This window comes from Parasteatoda tepidariorum, chromosome 1, assembly GCF_043381705.1.
Source record: "Parasteatoda tepidariorum isolate YZ-2023 chromosome 1, CAS_Ptep_4.0, whole genome shotgun sequence".
Taxonomy (NCBI): domain Eukaryota; kingdom Metazoa; phylum Arthropoda; class Arachnida; order Araneae; family Theridiidae; genus Parasteatoda; species Parasteatoda tepidariorum.
The window spans coordinates 69897979-69919346 of NC_092204.1; the positions used below are offsets into that span (position 1 = coordinate 69897979).

At 27.6% G+C, this 21368-nt stretch overlaps 1 protein-coding gene across 5 annotated transcripts in view; it reads left to right on the forward strand.

The window, feature by feature from the left end:
* Positions 1 to 13020, forward strand: part of LOC107446827 (interferon regulatory factor 8) — a 34591-nt gene extending 21571 nt beyond the window's left edge. For 3 of the 5 annotated variants that reach the window (XM_021144327.3, XM_071181998.1, XM_016061594.4), the window contains exons 2-4: positions 5678 to 5868; positions 10914 to 11067; positions 12702 to 13020. In XM_021144327.3, the coding sequence (XP_020999986.1) occupies positions 5686 to 5868; positions 10914 to 11067; positions 12702 to 12874 (510 nt within the window). In that variant the 5' untranslated portion in view covers positions 5678 to 5685 and the 3' untranslated portion in view covers positions 12875 to 13020. Of the gene's footprint in view, positions 1 to 1947; positions 2158 to 2745; positions 2913 to 5677; positions 5869 to 10913; positions 11068 to 12701 lie in introns of those variants that run through there. The other 2 variants (XM_016061596.3, XM_043038895.2) reach the window with 2 other exon arrangements.
* The last annotated feature ends 8348 nt before the right edge of the window (positions 13021 to 21368 follow it).

Here is a 21368-nt window from a genome sequence, read left to right on the forward strand (position 1 = left end):
CTCTCCAGCAAAGTAAATTTTTATTAATTGGAAAATATTTGTCGACGTAATTGACTATTTCGACGTATCATTCCCATTAATTTCATATTTATTATATACATGCTATACCTTAATCAAAATTTGTGTCTTTTAATAAAGGTATTTTAAGATATATACTTATTTTTGAGAGCCATTATAAATATATACGAAATTATTTCAGTTAATTTAGTCAATTGGTTTTTACAAGTTTTACTGTTGTTCTTACTTTCCTTTTAAGTTAAAAATAAAATATAGTTATAAGTTATCGTAAAAAATTATAAACAGCATAAATATACTCTATGGATATTAGGATTAACATTGTGTTTTTGATTTTTCGATAATCTTTTCTCTTTTTTTTTAACTATGATAAAGTGGGTGCATACTTTTAGTTATTATTAGAAAATTAAAAAATAATAATAATCTTAACAAGCTATTATTTTAGATAGCAATAAAACAAAAAAATGAAATGCATACCTTTTAAAGAACTATTCATTTTTTCTTCTTTCATTATTTAAAAAAGATGATTTTTTGTGCTTCCAGTAAAGTCTTGGTTTATTATTTATTTCAAAATATTCGCAGCAGTTCTTTTCATTTGCAGAAAATTATTTACAGATGAAAGGTATAAAAATATGATAAAACAGCCCAGTTATTTAATCACATACAAGTTTTGCTAACTTTTAAAGTTGAGTTCATTTTGAAAACTGCAAACGATAATGTAAGTTCGAAAAACAATTGTTTCCAACATTATTTTTAGTCAAACGATTTTATATGAACTTTTAAGCTTTCAAAGTTATTCGAAACTTGGTGGGTTAATCTTTGAAATTTGTTCCAAGTTTAATTCACCTTTTGAGAAGTAAACAATCCGGTTCATACTGTTCGTGCGCATTATTCTTCATTTAATGTGTTTGACTAATTTAAATGTGTTTGACTAACTACGCACCGCATTAAACATTATAATAGATCGAAATTTATTAACTCGGAAATAGACCTAAACCGACAATACTGTTTCTATGTTCTGAAGTTTTCCTATATTTACCCTCATAATGGAATGGAAAAGTTTTCTTTTAAACTTTAATATTTAATTTGAATTCGTAATTTAAATTATCATTTTCATGTTTCTTTCTAATAGTTTTGAATATTAAATGGAATGTGTTTTTTTTTTTTAAGACTTAAACGGACTATTCTCATTTCCCTTCATGCTTTCAATTTTTCTTAGTTTCCCACCTCACAATGAAATGGCAATGAACTTTGACTTTAAGCTTTGAACTTTATTTAATGTGAATTTACAGCTTAAAAATTCATTTTCATATTTCTCTTGTATAGTTTTGAATATTCTATAGAACTTGTTTTTCGTTTTGAAATTATGGTGTTAAATAAAAAAAATTCTCTTATTAGAAGTTTTCCTGAAACGTATTTTTACTATTTGAAGAAAGCTTTTTGAAAGTGTTCTATAACTTTTTCATCAACGCTTGATAAATTATATTTAATTATTATAAGAAATGATTGGCTCATTTACATGCAACCTATGCAATATGGTGCTGTGCGCTTTATTATAAATACATACGTTAGATTATATACATCCTTGCGACCAAACAACTAAAAAAATAACAATAATATTTAGATAAGATATGTAGAATAATAATAATGAAAAAAGGTCCAAGAACAAAAGAATTCCCATTAAGAGCACCATAAGTGTTTCCAAATGAATTTTAATCTCTTTCAAATGTTTAAAGCGATTGAATTATGTTTTTTTTTCTCTCTCTCTCTTTAGATTGAAAAACTCCAGAAAGATAAATCGAGCTTATCTTATTTGAAATTTTTGAACAAACAAGATGTATCAAAAGGGAAATTATTTTCTCCCCGTATTTCATTCTCTTAAGATAAAAAAAAAAAGGGTAACAGGTATGCTAGATAAAATCTCTGAAAGAATTCATTGGCCATTTGGCTACTGATTCAATGATGTCACAGTCAGATATAGGCGGGCATTTCATTTAATAAAATTAACAGCCAATGTTAATAAACAATGGTTGGATCATTTACGCCCTCCTTAAAAGTTTCAGTTTAAAATGTATAAAAAGATGAGTTTCCACTACTCTTATATTGTTATTTTCGCCTGATTCAAAGCAAATTGTTCAAGAAGTAAGTCTTAAAAAATTTAATTTGCGTTTAATTTATTTAATTAAACTTACTCGATCGAGTAAGATTTTCAAAACTGAATAGCTTTTATTTAAATATTTGTATAATAGCTGCTTTTATTTCGCTAATGTATATTATACATCTATCAGTTACTGATTTTTTGTTTATATTTTGTCTAAAATTTCGTATGAATATTTTTTTTTTTTTTTTTAAATTTAATAATTTTCAATGTATATTTGTTTACTCCGTACTGCTTCGTTTTTATCAACAAGCAAACCCGTATAGAACAGAAAAACATGATTATAAAAAACCACTGTTAAGAAATTGAAGATTTCTATTCTCGTACTTTGAGAGAAAGTTAGATCAGGCATTTTCACAGATTGGGTTAAAAATATTTCAAGATTAAACTTTATCGCAAGAAAACGGTTTACGGCTATGTTCGAAGTAATCTCCGAAATAATTCATTGGTTCCTTAGACTTTGATTCAATGATGTCATTGTAGGCGGGCACTTCTTTTCGCAAAATTAGTAGCAACAGCCAATACGACTGCAAGTTGATACTTTTATTTGAAAGTGCAAAATAGATAAAAACTAAAATATCTTTTACCAATTTAAAAAGCGCAACTTGGCAAAGATGCATATTATTGTTTTGTTTTTGCAAACAAAACTTGATGCTTGAGAATAGGAACATGTGTTGCCAAACAATGATTGACTATATTTAGCATCTACGCCCCTATTAAAAATTTCAGTTTGTGATACGTAAGTACGTTTTTATATTATTTTAAAATTATCGCATTATTGAGAACTCATTAGTTTTTATAAACAAGTAAGTTTTTAAAAACTCTTAGTTACATTTAATTTATTTAATTTTGATCTAGTAAGGTGTTTTAAAACTGAATATCTTTCATTAAAGTTTTTGAAAAATATTTTTTTGTTAAACTTTTATTATATTTATTATATTATTATTTTATTATATAGAACCTTTATTAAGTCAGTTAAATATTTTTTATTTATATTTTATTAAAAGCTTAAAATGAAATTTTAATTTATAAGTTTAAATTATAATTTTGTGATTTAAATTAAGTAATTTTAGTTAAAATTTAAATTTAATAATTTCAATATAAACTTTTAATAGTTTTAATTCATATTTAAATTTAATTCATATTTAAGTTTAATTCATATTTTAATTAAATAATTTAATTCAATTTATAATTCTAGATATAGTTAAATTTTTTAAAGGTAGGATACTTTTTGAAATAATATCGATTATAAATGTGAATACTTTGCTGAAAACAGAAAATGTTGCGTTTAAACCGTACTGCTTTGCTCACATCAACGAATCAGCATGTGAAGCAGAAAAGCCTACTCCAGAACATGAGAGTGAAGTACAGTTAGCTTTCCCGCAACCTGCTCTTGGGGGGGAAAAGTTAGATCATGCACAGAGAGCGCAGCCAGAAAATTTATTTAGAGGTAGTTTTAAAATCGACACTTTTAATTTCCATAAATTTTCAATGCAACGTTTTAAATATGAAAACTTTTAAAATAAAAAAAAATGCTTTCGAATATAATTACAACAGAATAATATTTATAAATTAATAATTATTTGGCAAAAAAAGATCCTCTTAATAACTTTTTTGATTTAGATATCAAAAAAAAAAATCTTAATGATTCGAGAATCTTAACTTTAATGTGTTAAATGTAGGGCAAACAAAACAGTTTAAGTTACAAAATTTGATGCAAAATTTGATTCTGAATAAAATCTACTTTTCATTGGATTTAGGTTTTTGGCCATCAAAATAAGGGAGATAACTGCAGTTTGAAAATAGGGTTTTTATGGTTTAAGCAGAAGAGTGTTGCAAAAGATTGGATCTCTTAATGTTAATTTTACAATTGGAATATTTCACAACGTCTCTCCCATCTCTGGAAGAATTTAAGCAATTAGAAAGAAAGAAAAAAATGCATACAATTGTAAAACTTGTTTCGTCAAACATAATTTTAAGTGAACTATAATTAAGATTGATATTTACTTTTTATTACTTAATTTAAAAATTGAAGAAAAATTATAAAACATTCATACATACAAATTTCATCATAATTGTAAACTTACGTAATTTTTAGCAACAGAATGCAAAATATTGAGGAAAAAAATATTAAAAATATCGCGTTTTGGAAAATTTTTAATTCCGAAAATGACAACCAATTTCATTAATATTTTTTATTCTCTTCATTCAAAATTTCATAGAAAATTAGAATTCGTCGAAAAAAAGGGCATGTTTATTCAGAGAAGGTATGTATATTGTGTCTGATTTCATAACTTAAATTATCGTCTCAACAAATAAAAGACCCCTCGAGCTGATAAGATGCTTAGTTTTGCCCCTATTTGCTGTTGCTGAAACAAACCAAAAGTGTCATCTTGAGATTTTCTCTCAAACTAATTCATCAATGGTTTAGTTTGGGAATACCATATTTTTCAAATTTGGTAGGATGACTATATAGGATAACAATTTGTTAATTTAATTGTGTTAATACCGTGCCTAGCGTTAAACATTACTTAAAAATTTCGAAAAAATACACTAAGCAAGTTAAATTATAAAGAGCATTTATTTAAAGTCTGATGTTATTGATATTATCAAAATTAAAGTTAACATATCGTTCAAATTTTAAATAAACCTCATGCAGAAGATTTTGCATTCCATTTACAAATAAATTTTTTGTAAAAAAAAAAAAAAAATAACTGTGAAGTATATTTGACTTTTATCATGCGAGTAATAAATAGACTAGTGTTTTGTGATTCTTGCAAGCTGCAGTATTTTTTTTCCAGAGTAGAATTCTATCGTGTGTGGTTTTTAAGAACTGTGACAGTTGAAATATGTTTTTAATCAGTTGAAATATGTTTTATAAAATGTGTTTTTAATCTGAAATGGGAAATTAAAATGGTAAAAATAATTGTTAAAATTTATTTTCCTGTGGTAAAAAGTTGAACCAAATGATTTGTTCTATAAAAATCGCAAGTTTTCAATTTGCGAATAAAATTTTTAAAAAATTTTAAGGAATTCTTTTGACAAATTATCAAGCATTGTCATTACATCTGACAGTGGGAAAAGTATTAATTTGAGAAAACGTTATTTTAAATTTGCCTATGCATATTTTTTTCATGCTTGTAGTATTGCTAAAGTAATTATTACTTTATTAAAGTAATAATTACTATTACTTATAAAGTAATTAAAAAAAATTTTTTTTAGCTTTGATCATGAGCTTAAACTCTAATACTCAACGTATAAAAATGGAAAATAAAATTTTAAAAAAATTTTAAGGAATTCTTTTGACAAATTATTAAGCACCGTCATTGCATCTGCTAATGGGAAAAGTATTAATTTGAGAAAACGCTATTTTAAATTTGCCTATGCATATTTTTTTCATGCTTATAATATTGCTAATATATTGTAGTATTGCTAAAGTAATTATTACTTTATTAAAGTAATAATTACTATTACTTATAAAGTAATTTTAAACTTCTTTTTTAGCTTTGATCATGAGCTCAAACTCTAAATTTCAACGTATAAAATTGCTTCAAAACTTTCTCATTCCACATCTCAACTGGGGAACTTTTGGAGATAAGCTCTATTGGATTAACCGAGAAAGTAAAATATTCTTTTTTCATTGGAGACATCAGAGCAGCTCGCAATTCCGTCCTGATGATTCTAAGGTATATAAAGTAAGTTAAATGAAGGGCATTCTACTGTCTAGAATTAAGCATTCCAATGTTTGAATTTTTTATTGTTATTAATTTTTTTTTTCAGTGGCTGAGTATTAAGTTGGGCGGAAACCTTCTTGCATTGAATGTATTCTCTAAGAAATCCCCAGAACCTATAAAATGCGCCCAATTATTTTTTAATTTGGGATTTTATCTGAATACTATAGCGATCAATAATCAACCAATCGGCTTCTTGTCGCCAAATCTTATAATTAAACTACAATTACAGAAAGCACGCAATTTCATCTGAGAGAACGGAAAGCGCAGATACGACGGCTAACCGTGTGAGGTTCTCGTGGTCTTCCTCTCCATGTAACGCAAATGCGGGTTAGCTCCATCAAAAAAGTCCTCCACGAAGACAAATTTCTCCCAATACTCGATCCAGGAGTACCCTTGTTTGTCTTCTGGATTGTTTTCAAAATTACAAGACTACGGAGTTGAACATTAGTAGTCGTAAACCCATAAAATTGGGTCGGCTGTTCAACGACGGTCATAAAATAAAATCTAAACCAGAGTTTTGTTGTTTTTTTCCCCTATTATAAACTAAACAATAAACTGAACATTAAACTAAAAGTTTAATCACTGTAACCACTAGCTACTATAAATTTTCTAAACCACTTTAAACTAACCACTTTAACTAACCTAAAAACCACTTTAAACCACTTTAAACTAACTTAAACCTTTCTTATCTTAAACATGTAGGTAATTTTTTATTGTTTAAATATAGAATGATTCACTAAACATAGGTTTCATGAAGAATTCACTGTGAATTTATTGAGCCAACACAGTGAATAAATTTTCAGAACTTATAATGGAGAATAAAATTTTTTAAGTACAAAATAATTTTACTGAAAGATTTTTCTATATTATTTCAATTATTGTTATTCATTTATTATTTTAATGTAGAAAGATCCTTGCACTCGCTGAAAAGAGATTTTATGTCAGGTTCTGATTTAGTTAACTTCACTCTCTAGTTATACTCTCTTGTTAAAGTAAGTTGTTTATTTTTAGCAGCAAATCATTTACAGCACTAAATCTACATTCAACTTAATATTTAAGATAGAAACGGTAACAGTAGCTCTCTTGCACATTTGGTTACATTTGAATGTTTGATTTCAATTTCCTTACGAAGTCATGTCATTACTTTTTTTTAATATTAAATAAAGCTTTAACCGACTCATTTTATATTTCTGTGAGTTCTATTCGATATTGCACATTTTAAATATCAGGCACATCTGATAACATTGATTGCTGCATCGCCCAATTTGAGAAATCGATTTTTTTTCTTTCAATTCTTAAAATTTATCTTTATCTTTTAAAATCTATCTTTTAAATCAGACGATAGAATTTTCAAATGACAGACGCAAACATCAATATAGCGTCGACTTAAACTTTTTATTAGTCCATTTTTAATAGCTTTCACTTTACAATCAAATTGCTTCCCAGTAGAGCGAGGACTCCACGTCTAAAACACTGGTTTAGTTAATACTGAATCGAAATATCACCGGTGACATGCGGCATATCGGACGTGCGTATGTTGCTAATCCGCTTTGTGTCGGTAAAGTGCTTAAATAAGAAGAGCGTCAAAAAAAATTGCCAGTTTTGATATAATTGGTCAACTGTAAGTTTCATTGGAAAAAGGGCACACGGAAAAAAATGCAGATAAATATACAACACAACCAAAATTCTAAAGTAATGATTTAATTACACATTTGCTGACAATAAAAAATTTTTTTAACATTTATTTTAAACAAAAAGCTTATACAAAATAATTTTTTGAATTTTGCTTTTATTTTGAGCGATTTTACATTTTAATACTTTATATTTGATCGGAATAAAATATGTTTTGAGTCTGTTTAGGTACCATTTTTAGATCTACTTAGCTTAAAATATTGCTGGTAAACACAAATAAAAGTTATTGAAGTATAAGGAACAAGGTTTTGACTCAACTTAATTACATATTGTTAAAGGTTGGGTGAAGAGGAGAGGGGGTATTTGAATATAGATGTGTGTAAATGTGTCTAATAATTTTTGTTCTTATTATTATCAGAAAATTGTTGGAAATAATCAAAATATATTATCTTTAGTAAAAAACGTCTATAACTGAATTATAAAGTGCTCTAGCGTTTTTTATTTGATTTATTTGTATAATGCACTGGTTGTAAGTATATTTAATTTCAAAGGAAAATTTAATTTATAAATTAAAAAAACTACTTAGATTTTTGAATTGTGTTTAATTTAATATAATTGTGTTTAATTTAATAAATATAGCTGAATTCCTAATAAAAAAATACTTATGAGAGAAAAATTGAGTATAATGAAAAGGTAATAATAAAAAATATTTGCTAATTGGTCCTCTATAACGGCATTGTTAGAGGAAAAGTTGGTTTAGCTAGTGATATTGTAGTGCAGGGAGTATTATACCATAAATAAAATTTCTAAGATTGTTAATGTTATTTTTGGATAGTTCCTTAAATCAAAATTTTGTTTCCTATTTGATTCCTGGCAGAGCGTTGAAGATACTTCTACTTACTATTATTGCCACAAATTACAATATGTGTCCGTCCAAAAAATACACTGAGCAAAATATCGCAGTAACTTTCATCTTCGCTTCCTCTTTCAGTGAGCGTTTGTATTTTATAAAATGATCCTTCCTCCTAAAGAATCTCTTTATATTGTCAAGTTCAAACTGAAGTAGGTTCTAGCGTCTACTAAATAAGCGAATAAATATTGCTAACTTTTATCAGATCATAAAATCTTAAACAGGTATTTTAAGACTTTATCACTTCTTATAAAAATGCTTTTTTTTCTAGCTGAATTAAAACCAGTAATAAAAATTGTCAGCAATATTTTTGTTACACAATCGAATTTTGAAGGATCTTTGAATTTTGACGTAATTTTGATTTTTGACTACATCTAAATTTTTACAACGCCCCTATCTATTTCTAGTGTCACCGCATTCAGATGCGATTTTTGAACCAGTTGATCTGACAATTTAACCCTTTAACCCTTGAAAAGTGTTACGTACTCTGGAGGCATTCAAAAATTTTGATGCTACATACTAATTTTGATTCCGCTTTTGATTTATTCATTGAAGTTTAATTTTAAAGAGAACCATGATTTTACTTCGGAAAAGTCGACAAATATCAATTAAACTTTTCTAAAACTTTTCATTCTTTTTTCAACTTCTGATGCAGAACGCGCCTTATAAGCTCTATTTAAGTTTGATAATTCTAGGAATATATATATATATATATATATATATATGAAAAGTATGTTTGCTAAAATATAGTTAAAGTTTGACTTTTTTTCATTCAATTGAAATCTAGATGAATAAAAATAAATGTTTCTCTTTGATCCGCAACTACTGACATAATAAGATAGCAAAGAAATCGACAGTAATAATCTCGAGGGAAAATTTTTAATGACTTTTTCTAGTCATTCGTTTCAGTTCATAAATATTTCTAGAATCCTTACTGCATTAAACATGGTATGTTTAATAAGTTTAATGGTTTAAGGTTACGAAGTCAGACACAAAAACAAAGCTTTTCGGAATAATTTTCAAAATTTTAATGAATTTGAATTTCAAGCTCTTAAACTATAAAGAGTAGCCTCAGTCTAAAAACAGGGTTACAATACATTTAATGCAAGAAAACAGTTGAAACTTATTTAGCCAAAGATAATCATACGTAAAAAATTATTTTTATTACATAATATATTTTTATTATATAATTTAATTGTGATCAAATAAATTTATATTCTAAGATTTACAAATTTTTACATCAATTTAATGACAAACTTAAAACTGTAAGGGGATAAGCAAAGTAGTTCTCAANTGTGTGTGTGTGTGTGTGTGTGTGTGTGTGTGTGTGTGTGTGTGTGTGTGTGGGAGAATAAAATTTTGAAGCTTCTTAAAAACAGATATATGAAATAGTTTAGTTTCATTGTAGAGAACTTACTTCTGAGGTATGAGTAAGATCAGGTTAAGTAATATGGTTTCCTGAAAAACGCGATTTAACTTTAAAATGTCGTAAAGTCGTATATGTTAAACAACTCTATATTGCATATATTACGCAACTTTGGATTGGTTTATGTAATTCATGCAAAAATTATAATGTTGGAAAATCATTCTAACACATCATTTTCATTTCTTACTCTGTAAGTTTTCAGAAAATGCCCGTAATAAAAATTCTATATACATCTTCTTCATTTGCTAGTGGCTACATATTGGCAATTATAGTCTGTCTATGAAAAGAACTCTCCTTGCCGTACGACTGGTGCAGTGGCGGTGACCATGGTTACGAAGTTTTAACTATTTCATGTAGAAGAGTTGGGTCAACATTTAAGACAAATTTTGCCTCAGGTCGGCAAGAGAAAGGGGATTAGAGTGGTTGAAAATGCGCTATTTCTTGTTTCCGTAGCAACAGACGAACTTAGACCTTGTGGCGAAGGAAGTTCTTTTGATAAACAAACTATGCAATCTCCTCCTTTCTTCTACGAAAATGCAAACAGAAGTTTTGAAAAAGTTGCTGCTTAGTATTGCTTATAGAAGGAACTCCCCTTGACACAAAGTCTAAGAATGTCTGCTGCAATGAAAACATGACATCAAAGAGGGAAGCTTCTCTCTCCCCTGATTTCTTTTTTCTCACCGACCCGATACGAAAGTTTGTCTGAAATATTGACCCCTACATAATATAGTTAAAACAAAGAATATGCATAGGAGACGAAGGCTAGCTTCCATACTTATAATATAAACCAGTCCCTCAAGGTCTCAAGCATAGATATAAAATCCCTGATTATATATTAGTCCCTGAAAGGAAAGAACAATATTTAGGGGAACAACAGGAAAAGTTCTTGAAACGTGTTTTCCCCCTTCACTCCTCCCAACAGCTACTTGGATTGGGGAGAAGAAGAAAATTATCCGCAAGTCATAAGAAAATATTACTGATTAAGTTATTATAATTCTTTTTGTTGATTAATTTCATAGTTTGGTGACTTTTTATTAGGAATGGGCTGTAGTGAAAGGACTTTGGAATGCGGATGACACGAAAGCTATTTGTAAAGCTAAGCAAAGAGTGCGGGCTGCACTTTTGAAACTCAGATGCATTAAATGCATCAAAAAAACCAATGACTATAGAATCTACAAGATTCTAAATGAAGGTACGTTTTTCATTTTCTGGATACTTTATTTATATAAAAAAAAATTATCGAAAATATGATGTTAAAAATTTTTTGAATTAAAATAGTATTAATATATAAAGACAATAAATGTTATTTTCGTGATGTCTAATGCAAAAAAATTTCTTGTACTTGGTAAATATTATCAGCTAAATATTTTGCAATTAAAACAAAGCGAGCGACTCTATACTTTTCTTTATATTGTTTTCTTAAGTGCCTTAAATAATATTTAATTAATAACATTTACCGCACTTTCATATTACTTATGATATCATGAATGATAGTATAACAATGAGAAGGCCTTCGGCACCCTTCTTAATAAGGACACGCACATCTCACGGCTTCTCAATCGCTTATTTTCTGTGTTTTAAAAGAAGGACCTTTATAGTTAGCTAATTTCATACAGTTCATATCTAAATTAATAACAACTCTTAATGAAGTGCTCCAGGTTCAAATACCAGCGGTGGCTGGTTGATACGAATTCTGCACCCGGTTTGCACCGACCACAGTGGTGATGTAAAATATGCTTAGTGGTAATGGATCATGGGTTAGAGTCCCCTTACCGTCACGGTAACCGTGAAAGGTTTTCCTCTCAATGTAACTTAAATACCGCTTAGTCCACCACGAAGGCTAGTTTGTCCCAATGTTTGACCTAGGAGTTCCCTTGTTTTCTGGGTAGGGTTCAAAATTACAAGACATCAGAGATGAACATTGATAGTCGTCATACTCAGAATTAGGTTGACTGTTCAACGTCGGTTATTAAATATACTATAAAACAAAATTAATTAAAACGTATTATTTGATATGGTTATTTGATTATTTGATTAAAGCATATGGTTATTTTAAAATGAAATATTATATATTCACCTGAAGATGTATTATTTTTAAGCAAACAGAAACAAGAAGAAATGTAGTAACTATTGGAAATCCCACTAAGTAATTCTTTTGCAATCTTAGCGTTGGCAAATATTCTTACATTCTCGTTTATTACTTTACAACTTTTTAGTAATTTTAGACAAAAAGTGGAATCTTTAGACAGAGTTTAAATTAAGTATCGAGTTTAAAATATACTTTAAATCAAAATTAGTTAAGTATAAAAAAAGATTAAAATTCGTTTGGTGACATTTTTTTACATCTTATATTCATAATTTTGCAATCCAAATTTGTATTAAAATGCATTTCAAATATTTTAGAAGCATATTTTATCAAATTTTATGTAATTAAGACTAAGTTGAATTTATTTCCTTTTAATAGTAATATATAATAGTAATAACTTAAATACAAGTTTAGGAAGTACAAAATTGAAGGTATAAATAAATGTATTGTCGTATAAATAAAATGAATTGCAGGTATTAATAATGTATTGTTATAGAGTTTCGGCAATTTTTTTTCTTTAAAAATATGACTTTTGAGATTTTAACCAAACTTTTTTTTCTTCATATATCCAGGCAAAACAAATTTTTGAAAATTGATTTAATAATAACAATTATAGTTATTATTTAATTATATAATTTTTAGTTATTATTAGCTATAATGGATATCATTAGTTTAACTATGAGTACATATATGTATGTGTACTATGTATTTTAAAACTGTTTTTTTCTTTCTTAAATTAGAAGAGAGAAAAAAAAGTGAAGAACACTTCGAAATTCAAAACTCAAATTTTGGACACAGCACCCATTTTCTTCTTGAACATCTTCAAGAGGAAGAAATTCTACATGAAATTTTCATGGAAAAATTACTTTCCGAAGAAAGTGAAAATAAAAATTATTTTGGACAATTGACGTAGTGTAATTTAAAGAAAGAGAGAGAGAGAAACTTTTTTCAGCTCATTTATCATCTTTTAAACTTCATTTTCATTATTCTTTTGTTTACATTGTTATACAATTATATTTTTAATATTGTTAGATTTTTTTAATAAATGTATGCTGTTCATGAGTAGTTTACTATTATTTTTTTGAATTGATTATGTAGAATTTGAAAATTTACATCAGAATACAATTTTAAAGATCAGATTACAACATTGAAATTTGAAGCAACCATAGAAATAAATTTTTCATACAATGCGATTCGCTTTGAAGGATAACAACATTTGCATGCAGAAAATTTTTATAATATTGCAGATCCTTTAAACAACATAAAAAACCAAGTTTCAAAATACACTAAAATGCGCTATTTTCCAAACAAAAAATAACTATTAGGAAATTATTATGAAGCAGCTTTGTAGTATTAACTCATATTAGGAAAATAAGTTGATAGTAGCCAGTATTATTGTTTTAAAAATTAGTATTTTTTTCTCTTAATTTTTTGGAAAGAAAAATCATAAATAGGAACAATTTAAGGAAATATTATCATATTTTATCTTTTATTATATTATTTTTTTATCATAAAAAGTATAGCAAAACCATCGATTTGATCACCCTCTGAGTTGAATATCTATTTAAGTTGACCTCCATTATCAAGAATCGTTTGCCTTAATGAACAGGACGTTCTATATAGACTGCTTTTAATGTCTCTTTGGCGCCCCTTTTTAAAAATAAAAATAAAAAAGCACACACATTAATATCTACGCGGATAAATTACTTAATAATTAATTAAATTTTGAAATCACATTGCTGGAAGGAGAATCTAATAAACAACAAGACAGGTTTGATTGAGGAGAGTAATAGAGAGGAGTTAAAAGATGATATAGTTGAAATACCATCAGGTTCAGGGCTCGAAAAAACTCAGAAATTTTACCCGTCCCCGAGGACGGCTTGCCCAACAATGTACCCGTCCTCCTTTGAAACTAACCCGTAGCTTCTAAATAAATAAAAATATAATTTTCTCTTATTTATTACAAACATTTATATAAATTGCACAATGAATTAGTAGTTACTAGGATTACATTATACAGTAATAAAAGAAATACTAGGTTACTAATAGTAAAACCTAGTATTTCTTTTATGAAATAATTTATTTCTTTTATGAAATAATTTAAATGACAAAGGTCAAGTTATCTGGAATGTCAATTTATCCGAGGGTACTGCGTTTTTTAAATGAATCAAATATGACGTTTGCCAGTTATACAATCAAGCCAATGATTTACAGAGGTTTCTGCACAGAAATCTGAAAGGGGTTTTCCATTTAGGTAGATGTTCATAATTACGTTTAACGCTTCTTGTTTAAGACCAGTAAGTAATGTGTGTTTTTTTCTGTAATTTCATTGCTGAAAAGCCCCTTTCAAACACTGCAGTACTCCCAGACAGAGAAAACATCAATTCTAGTAACAAAAATTGAAAATGTATCACGAAAATTAACGGGAAAATGGCCGTCCGCGCGGACGTCGGATTCGAGAAATTCGTTGTCCGCGGGAAATTTTTGACCGCCGAGGACGGGCGGACGGGCTGTTTTTCGAGCCCTGATCAGGTTTTAAACCTAAAATTAAATCTTCTTATAACACTCGCTTGCTAGAAGTATGATTTCGTTTTCCTTTGCTTTTTACTTAGATATTAACTTTGCGACTTCCAATTAGTATTTTTTTTTGTTTCATTTTTGGCAAAGATTCTGAAAATACACATGAAGGATAGTCTTTACGGAACATCCTGAACAATAAAAAAGAAAAAAAAATTTTTTTTTTACTCTGACCATCTATATACTTTGTATGCTAATAATGAAATAAATCACATTTAGTGCTATTCCAACCTTTTTATAAGCTGCCCAAAAGCAAATTCTTCTACATAAAATTTTCTATGGTGTTTTTAAGTTGTGTATTGGAATTTTAATGAATTCGGGGAAATAGAATTAAAAGCTAAAATGAAACCCATTTCATACATCGACCATAGATGACATCATTAATCTTTTACTTTCTTGGAACAATCCTGCTAATCTTTTTCTTCTTTTGTAGAGGTCTTTTAGCCCAACAACAAAGAAGAAATTATTTTTGTGAGCATTAAGTTTGCATAAGTTCGTACGTATAACAAATAAAATTTTAAAATGCTACAATGGTAATGTAGCATTTTAAAATTTAGCATTTAAAATGTAATGTATTATGGTAAGTATTCTTATTGCATAGGTTCTTCAGTACTATGTAATATTTAAAAAAAATCATTCATAAAGTAAATAACTGAATGAAACAATATAGAAATATGCATATTTTTCTCCCTAAACTAAACAATTTAATATTGCTTCACGTATGCAACAAGCAACGATTCATTCTGGTAATTAAATTCATTTAAGATATATGAAGTTATATTTAAGGAATACAATTTCATTCATCAATATTTCTATTAGTAACACACGTGCAGTTATTTTTGAAAGTGGAACAAGTCCATTTGGAAAGTGGTGTAAGTCTAATATATAATACATGTTATTATATAATCGGGAAAAAGGGTTACGTCAGTCAGAATTCAAAGAAGAGGAAATATGTCTAATCGATTATTATGTTTTAAACATTTTAAAAATCTGAATTATGATATAGCAAATAAATAAACTTATGATTTTAACACATTATCATAGAGAGATGTTTATATGCATCCAATTTTGTTCTCATTATTTTTTTTTTACATAAAAAAAAGTTTTAAAGAATAATTTTTTTGCTCCAATTTTAAAAAAAGTTTTTATTTTTATTTTTGAAGTGTCAGAAAGTAAATTCATTAATCATTAAAAAGAATAAAGCGTGCAAATAAATAAAATAAAAAGAGTGCATATTTTAATTGATAGTTCTGAAAGGTTCTTTTTAAAGTTGTAATACGAAAATTAACATATTTTTAAAAACTACGTTTGAAAAGTGTGCTAACAAATAGATGTATATTTTTCTCACCAAAACGGAGAGAGTGGAATTTTAAATGGTATCACCATTAAAAATTCCACTTAAGTTATGTGTGACAATTTTTTTAAAAATTTATTTTCTAATTTTAAGTCTATTGAACAAACGTGGTACTAAAAAATATGTTTATTTTCTATTTTCTGCATCTTAGTTTTGTATTTCCTGCTTCGTTTATGCTGGAAAATAGTCAAAATTTATATTAACGATAAATCCTACTTGAGGCCAGAAAATGTTTAAAAATTATATTCTGCACAGAGGACCAATTTAAAATTGAGCACTCCAACTAGTCAAAAAAATGGTCGAAATCTCAACTGCAAGTTTTTTTGTTGGTGTTTGTTTTACTACTAATTATTCTTAAAATTGATTATCAGATTTGATAGCAGTAAAGTAAGAGTCTGTGTCAAATATGATTTCTGTAAATAAAAATTTAATTCATTTTTTTCATGCTTTTACGAAACTACTAATGGAATAAAGACTTTGTTGTAGAGTTAACACCACAAACATGCTTGCAATGTTATAATGACTTCATGCCAATGTTTTTTGAACATTCTAGGATTTGGGAAACGTATAAATATTGTATCTGGGTTCCTACAACTCTTGGAAAACTATAATAGTGGTAACCAAAGTCAGACCGAGATCATTAAATATTATTTGTAACCACCACTAAATGTTAATTGGTGAATAAAATAGTGCCCAAAAAGACCACTAAACATTAAAGTGGTATTTTAAAAAAGAAAATTCTTGCTAGAAGCTACGTAAATTTACTAAAAGAATACTTAATACTAAAAGAATACTTTAATCTTGCCGTTCTCACAGTAGGCTCTCACTTATTTGTTCATACTTTCCCCCAAGTAGTCATTAGTTCTTTTATTAAACTCATTAAATACAAGTGTGACTCTATTAAAATTTGTAGTAAGCATATTCATTCACATTATTATATCTGATATTGAAAGCGATGAATAAAATTTATCTAAAGGGGCAATTAAATTCGAAATTAAGAAGTTAATTTTCTACCGTAAAAAACTTTTTTTTTTAGTCATTTGTTACTTAACAATTAGGTACTAGTCTTATAACTAAATATGAAAATGAGACACAGTTTTGCCCTCTTGACAAAATTTATACAGAACTTTCGAGTGATAAATATCAGAAATATTCCATTTGTCTACTTTAACTCTCTCCTATGTTTCGAAATGTTTACAGCGAAAAATGGAACGTTTTCTCTCCCAAATGATTCAAACTTAGTAATGAATCTGGGGACAAGTATTGCTCTATTACAATTGAAATGCCAAAAAAAGAACATGCTGTTATATCAACCGATCAGGGTTAAAAGCTCTTAAACTATCAATTTAAAAAATCAAAACACCATTTTCAATTCTAAAATTATTTTAGTATACGCTGATATCGCTTATTCATTCTCTTTTTTTTCCCATGTTCTTTTCTCTCTTAATTCACTTACCATATTAAAAATCATTCACATTATTTACTTAGGACATGGGTAAACAAAAACTTAATCTACAAAAAGCATAGACCGATTTTGTAATTACGTAGACATATGTTTAACCTTTAAAATGACGTAAACAGAAAATAAACGGTTTTTACCTGGTATAAAATTTAAAGAAAAAACTTGCTTTAGGATAGTCCTTATAATTTTGTTAGTAATTATACTTAAGATGAGTTCAGGTTCACATTTAGAATATTGAGTAAACAAAATAAGTATATGTTATTCTTATGCTAAATGAACACAGTTTTTTTCTTTTCACCTCTAGCTACAAGATGATTATTAAATATAAACCAGGTCTCTGGGCATTACGATATCAGATTGTTTTCGACACAATTTTCTTTTTTTTTAAAAAAAAGGCTAAATTAAGATTTTAATTTTGTTTGTTAAGCAGAAGTCCTAAAATTATAAATTTAAATTAAAGTTTAAAAAATAATTTTCAAAATAAAGCCTAACTTGAGCTTACAACTACAAATTTTATTACGTCAAGCTAACAGCTCTACAACTAATTGTAATGCATAAATTTTTAAATCTTTTTTTCGACTGGGAGTACAAGTAAGTTTCTGCCGTTTTCTATCAAAAATTAGCAGTTTATTGTGAAAAAACGGTACATTATCTTTTATTCAAAGTATTATCCATTAAAAGACACTACTTTTCCCCCATCTTGGGAGCATTCAGATACCACGACGGAAGAACACTTCATTTTTCAAGGATATCCACGAATCGACCCATTCCTTGGTTTCTTCAAATGATGTAAATTTCTGCTCAGATAGACCATGTGCCATCGACAGGAATAGGTGATAAACTGAAGGGACAGGGTCTGGCGAATAGGGTGCGCGTGGTAGAAATTCCTAATGAAGTGTTTCCAAATAGGTTTTGACCGGTTTCACAACATGTGGAAGAGCATTATCACGCAGGAGAATAATTTTGTCATGTCTGGTGTAGTACTGGGCACGATTTTCTTTGAGTGCTCAGCTCAATCTCATTTATTGCGTTCGGTAGAGACTTTCAGTAATGGTTTCGCTTGGTTTATGCAACTCATAATAGACGATGTTAATCTGATCCCATCAAATACTCAGTATGAGTTTTTTCCACGAACATTTGGCTTGGGTGTCAATGTTGTAGTACGGCCAGGTGCTCCCCATGATATCTTCTTTGGGTCATCGTAGTGAATCCATTTCTCGTCACCAGTGGCTATACGATGCAGAAACCTCTTTTTCTTATGCCTGGCAAGCAGCATTTTACTCATGCAAAATTGACATCCAATGTCTCTCGGCTTCAGTTCATATAGAACCCAACTTCCTTGTACAGATTACTTCCAACGATTTTAAATTATCTGAAATTGCTTGCTGAGTCACTTGTAATGTAAGAGCAAGTTCTTTTTGCGTTTGGGACAAATATTATTCCAATATCGGGCTTCCACGTCAAACTCACCATTTTTAAACTTCTGAAACCACTCACTACTTCTCTCACTTAAAGCAGCCTCACCATATGCTTTTCCAAGCAATCGATGAGCCTCAGCTGCAGATTTCTTCAAATTAAAGAAGTAAATAAAAAGTTCACGCAAATGACGCTTATTTGGCATAAAACTTGACATTTTTGCAAGAAAATAATTACATAATGCTAATACAGAATCACTAATACTTCAAGGTTATGTTGCTACCAGATGAACAAACTTACAATAAGACGTTTAACACCAGTCAATTTCTACATATTCTTCTGGTAGTGCCATCTTGTAATGAACAACAGGAACTTATTTGTACACCCAATAGATCGATAATATGATTACCTGTGTCTTAAACTAAAATCTTAAAAAAAATAAATAATGAAATAGAACTATAAATACATAGCTAACATCGAATTTGTAAAGAAAAAATCTAATTATTATTTAAAGCTTGATAAAAACACCGATTTAAACTTAGACCTTAAGTTTTAGTTCAAAGTATCCCCAACATTATACCAAACTTATATTCAAAATTTCAAAGAATACTATAATTGTTGTTGCAATGTTTGTTAGCGTAAAGAGACTTTCTATAGAAAACGCTATTAAAATTCTGACAATAAAAATTTTTTAATTCGAAAAATAATTTTTTTTCTGTAAAAAATATAATTGATTCAAATAAATAAGGGTTAAAATAATTAAAGCAAAATAAAAAAACAGTTTACTTCCGGTTACATCTGTCAGCAGACAAAAAAAAAAAAATAAGNAAAAAAAAAAAACAAGTGTAACTTCATTTCTAAAAATTGGAGACAAAAATTTCAAAAGGTTTTCGGAAGGCTAATGAACTAAAGTTTAAACATGGATAATAAAAATAAAAATATAATCGAAATTATTAGTTTTCAGTCAGATGGATACCTTAAATGACATAGCTATAACTATATTATTAATAGTTTTTTTTATTATTATTATTCGTATTAGAACTTATTTCATTTATTAAAATTTTTTTTTACGTTTCATTTTTTTAAAATTATTATTTTATATTTATTTGTTACGTTTTTTTTTATTATCCAGTAGAACAGCGATAAATCTGTGTTTGTTCTAGACTGATAACTACTCTTAACTATAGAAACCAATTTTTAATTTGTATAACTTTTTCAAATTCACAAAAATAAACATTAAATACAACAAATCAAAGTGTTTATTAATATAAATGTCTCAATTAACATAACTAATAAACAAGCATACAAGAGAAAATAGTAAAATGAAAGTATAACAAAAATTTTAATAGATTAAAAGGCTACAATGACAAGAATTCGAATGAAAAATTGAAAAAAAAAATTATAATTACATAACAGTAAAATATATGATTTATAATAAAGACAAAACAAAATATTAAAATGAATACATAACAAGAATTTCAATAAACTTTTAAATTAATTAACATTCTAACTAATTTAATTGCATTAAGCATTCATGTTGGGTGTTATTTAGTCAAAGTCACAATTGAAAATATTTTATGGCAAGAAGTGTTTTCAATCACAGGCATAATATAACTACAACACAATACACTGCAGATAGATACAATGATTATAACCGCATACTAAACAATTTACAAATAATCTAAAAATCTTACAAATAACTAAACAAATCTTACAAATAATCAAACAAAGTAATCTACAAATTGCTTCCTAGTTTTATATCTATTGGTACAATGATAACAATTCTATATATAGTTTAGAATGCTAACAATAGTCACATACATATTAAAAGTTTGTATTATTTGCCTCTAAAGAATATAATATATGAATAGAGCATAATCAAAACAGTTAAAGATTAACAATATTTAGTTATTTTATAAGTACCATATAGACTTTACAAAAGTAATACAGGTAAAAAGGTTTAAAATTATTCCACAAGAGTCAATGTAAAATTTCCTCATTTCAAAAGAAATGTAATGATTTGATAAAACATACATAGTCTTGAAAATTGAGTATATAGAAGTACATTCTATATCTAGTGGTACAATGATTACATTTCCATATATACTTTAGAATGCTAGCAATAGTCACATACTTATTATAAGTTTGCATTATTTGCCTCTAAAGAGTATAATATGCAAAAGGAAATCCAGATAATAGCATTCTTAAAAAGAAATAATAAATGAAAAGAGCATAATTAAAATAGTTAAAGATTAACAATATTTAGTCATTTAATAAGTACCATTTAGACATTACGAAAGTAATACAGGTAAAAAGGCTTAAAATTATTCTACAAGAATAAAATTTCCTTATTACAAAAGAAATGTAACGATTTGATAAAACATACATAGTCTTGAAAATTGAGTATATAGAAGTACATTCAAAGAGCTGTTCTAAGAATAAAATGCAGTTCACTATAAGCATATTCCCACAGCTCTTGAAGAACAATTACTTACAAAAATTTCATTTCAAAGTAATAAGAAATGTTTTTATGTTAAGACATTCATATCAGTGCTTGGTTCAACAAAGTGAACTTGCTTTCATTACTACAAAAAAGCC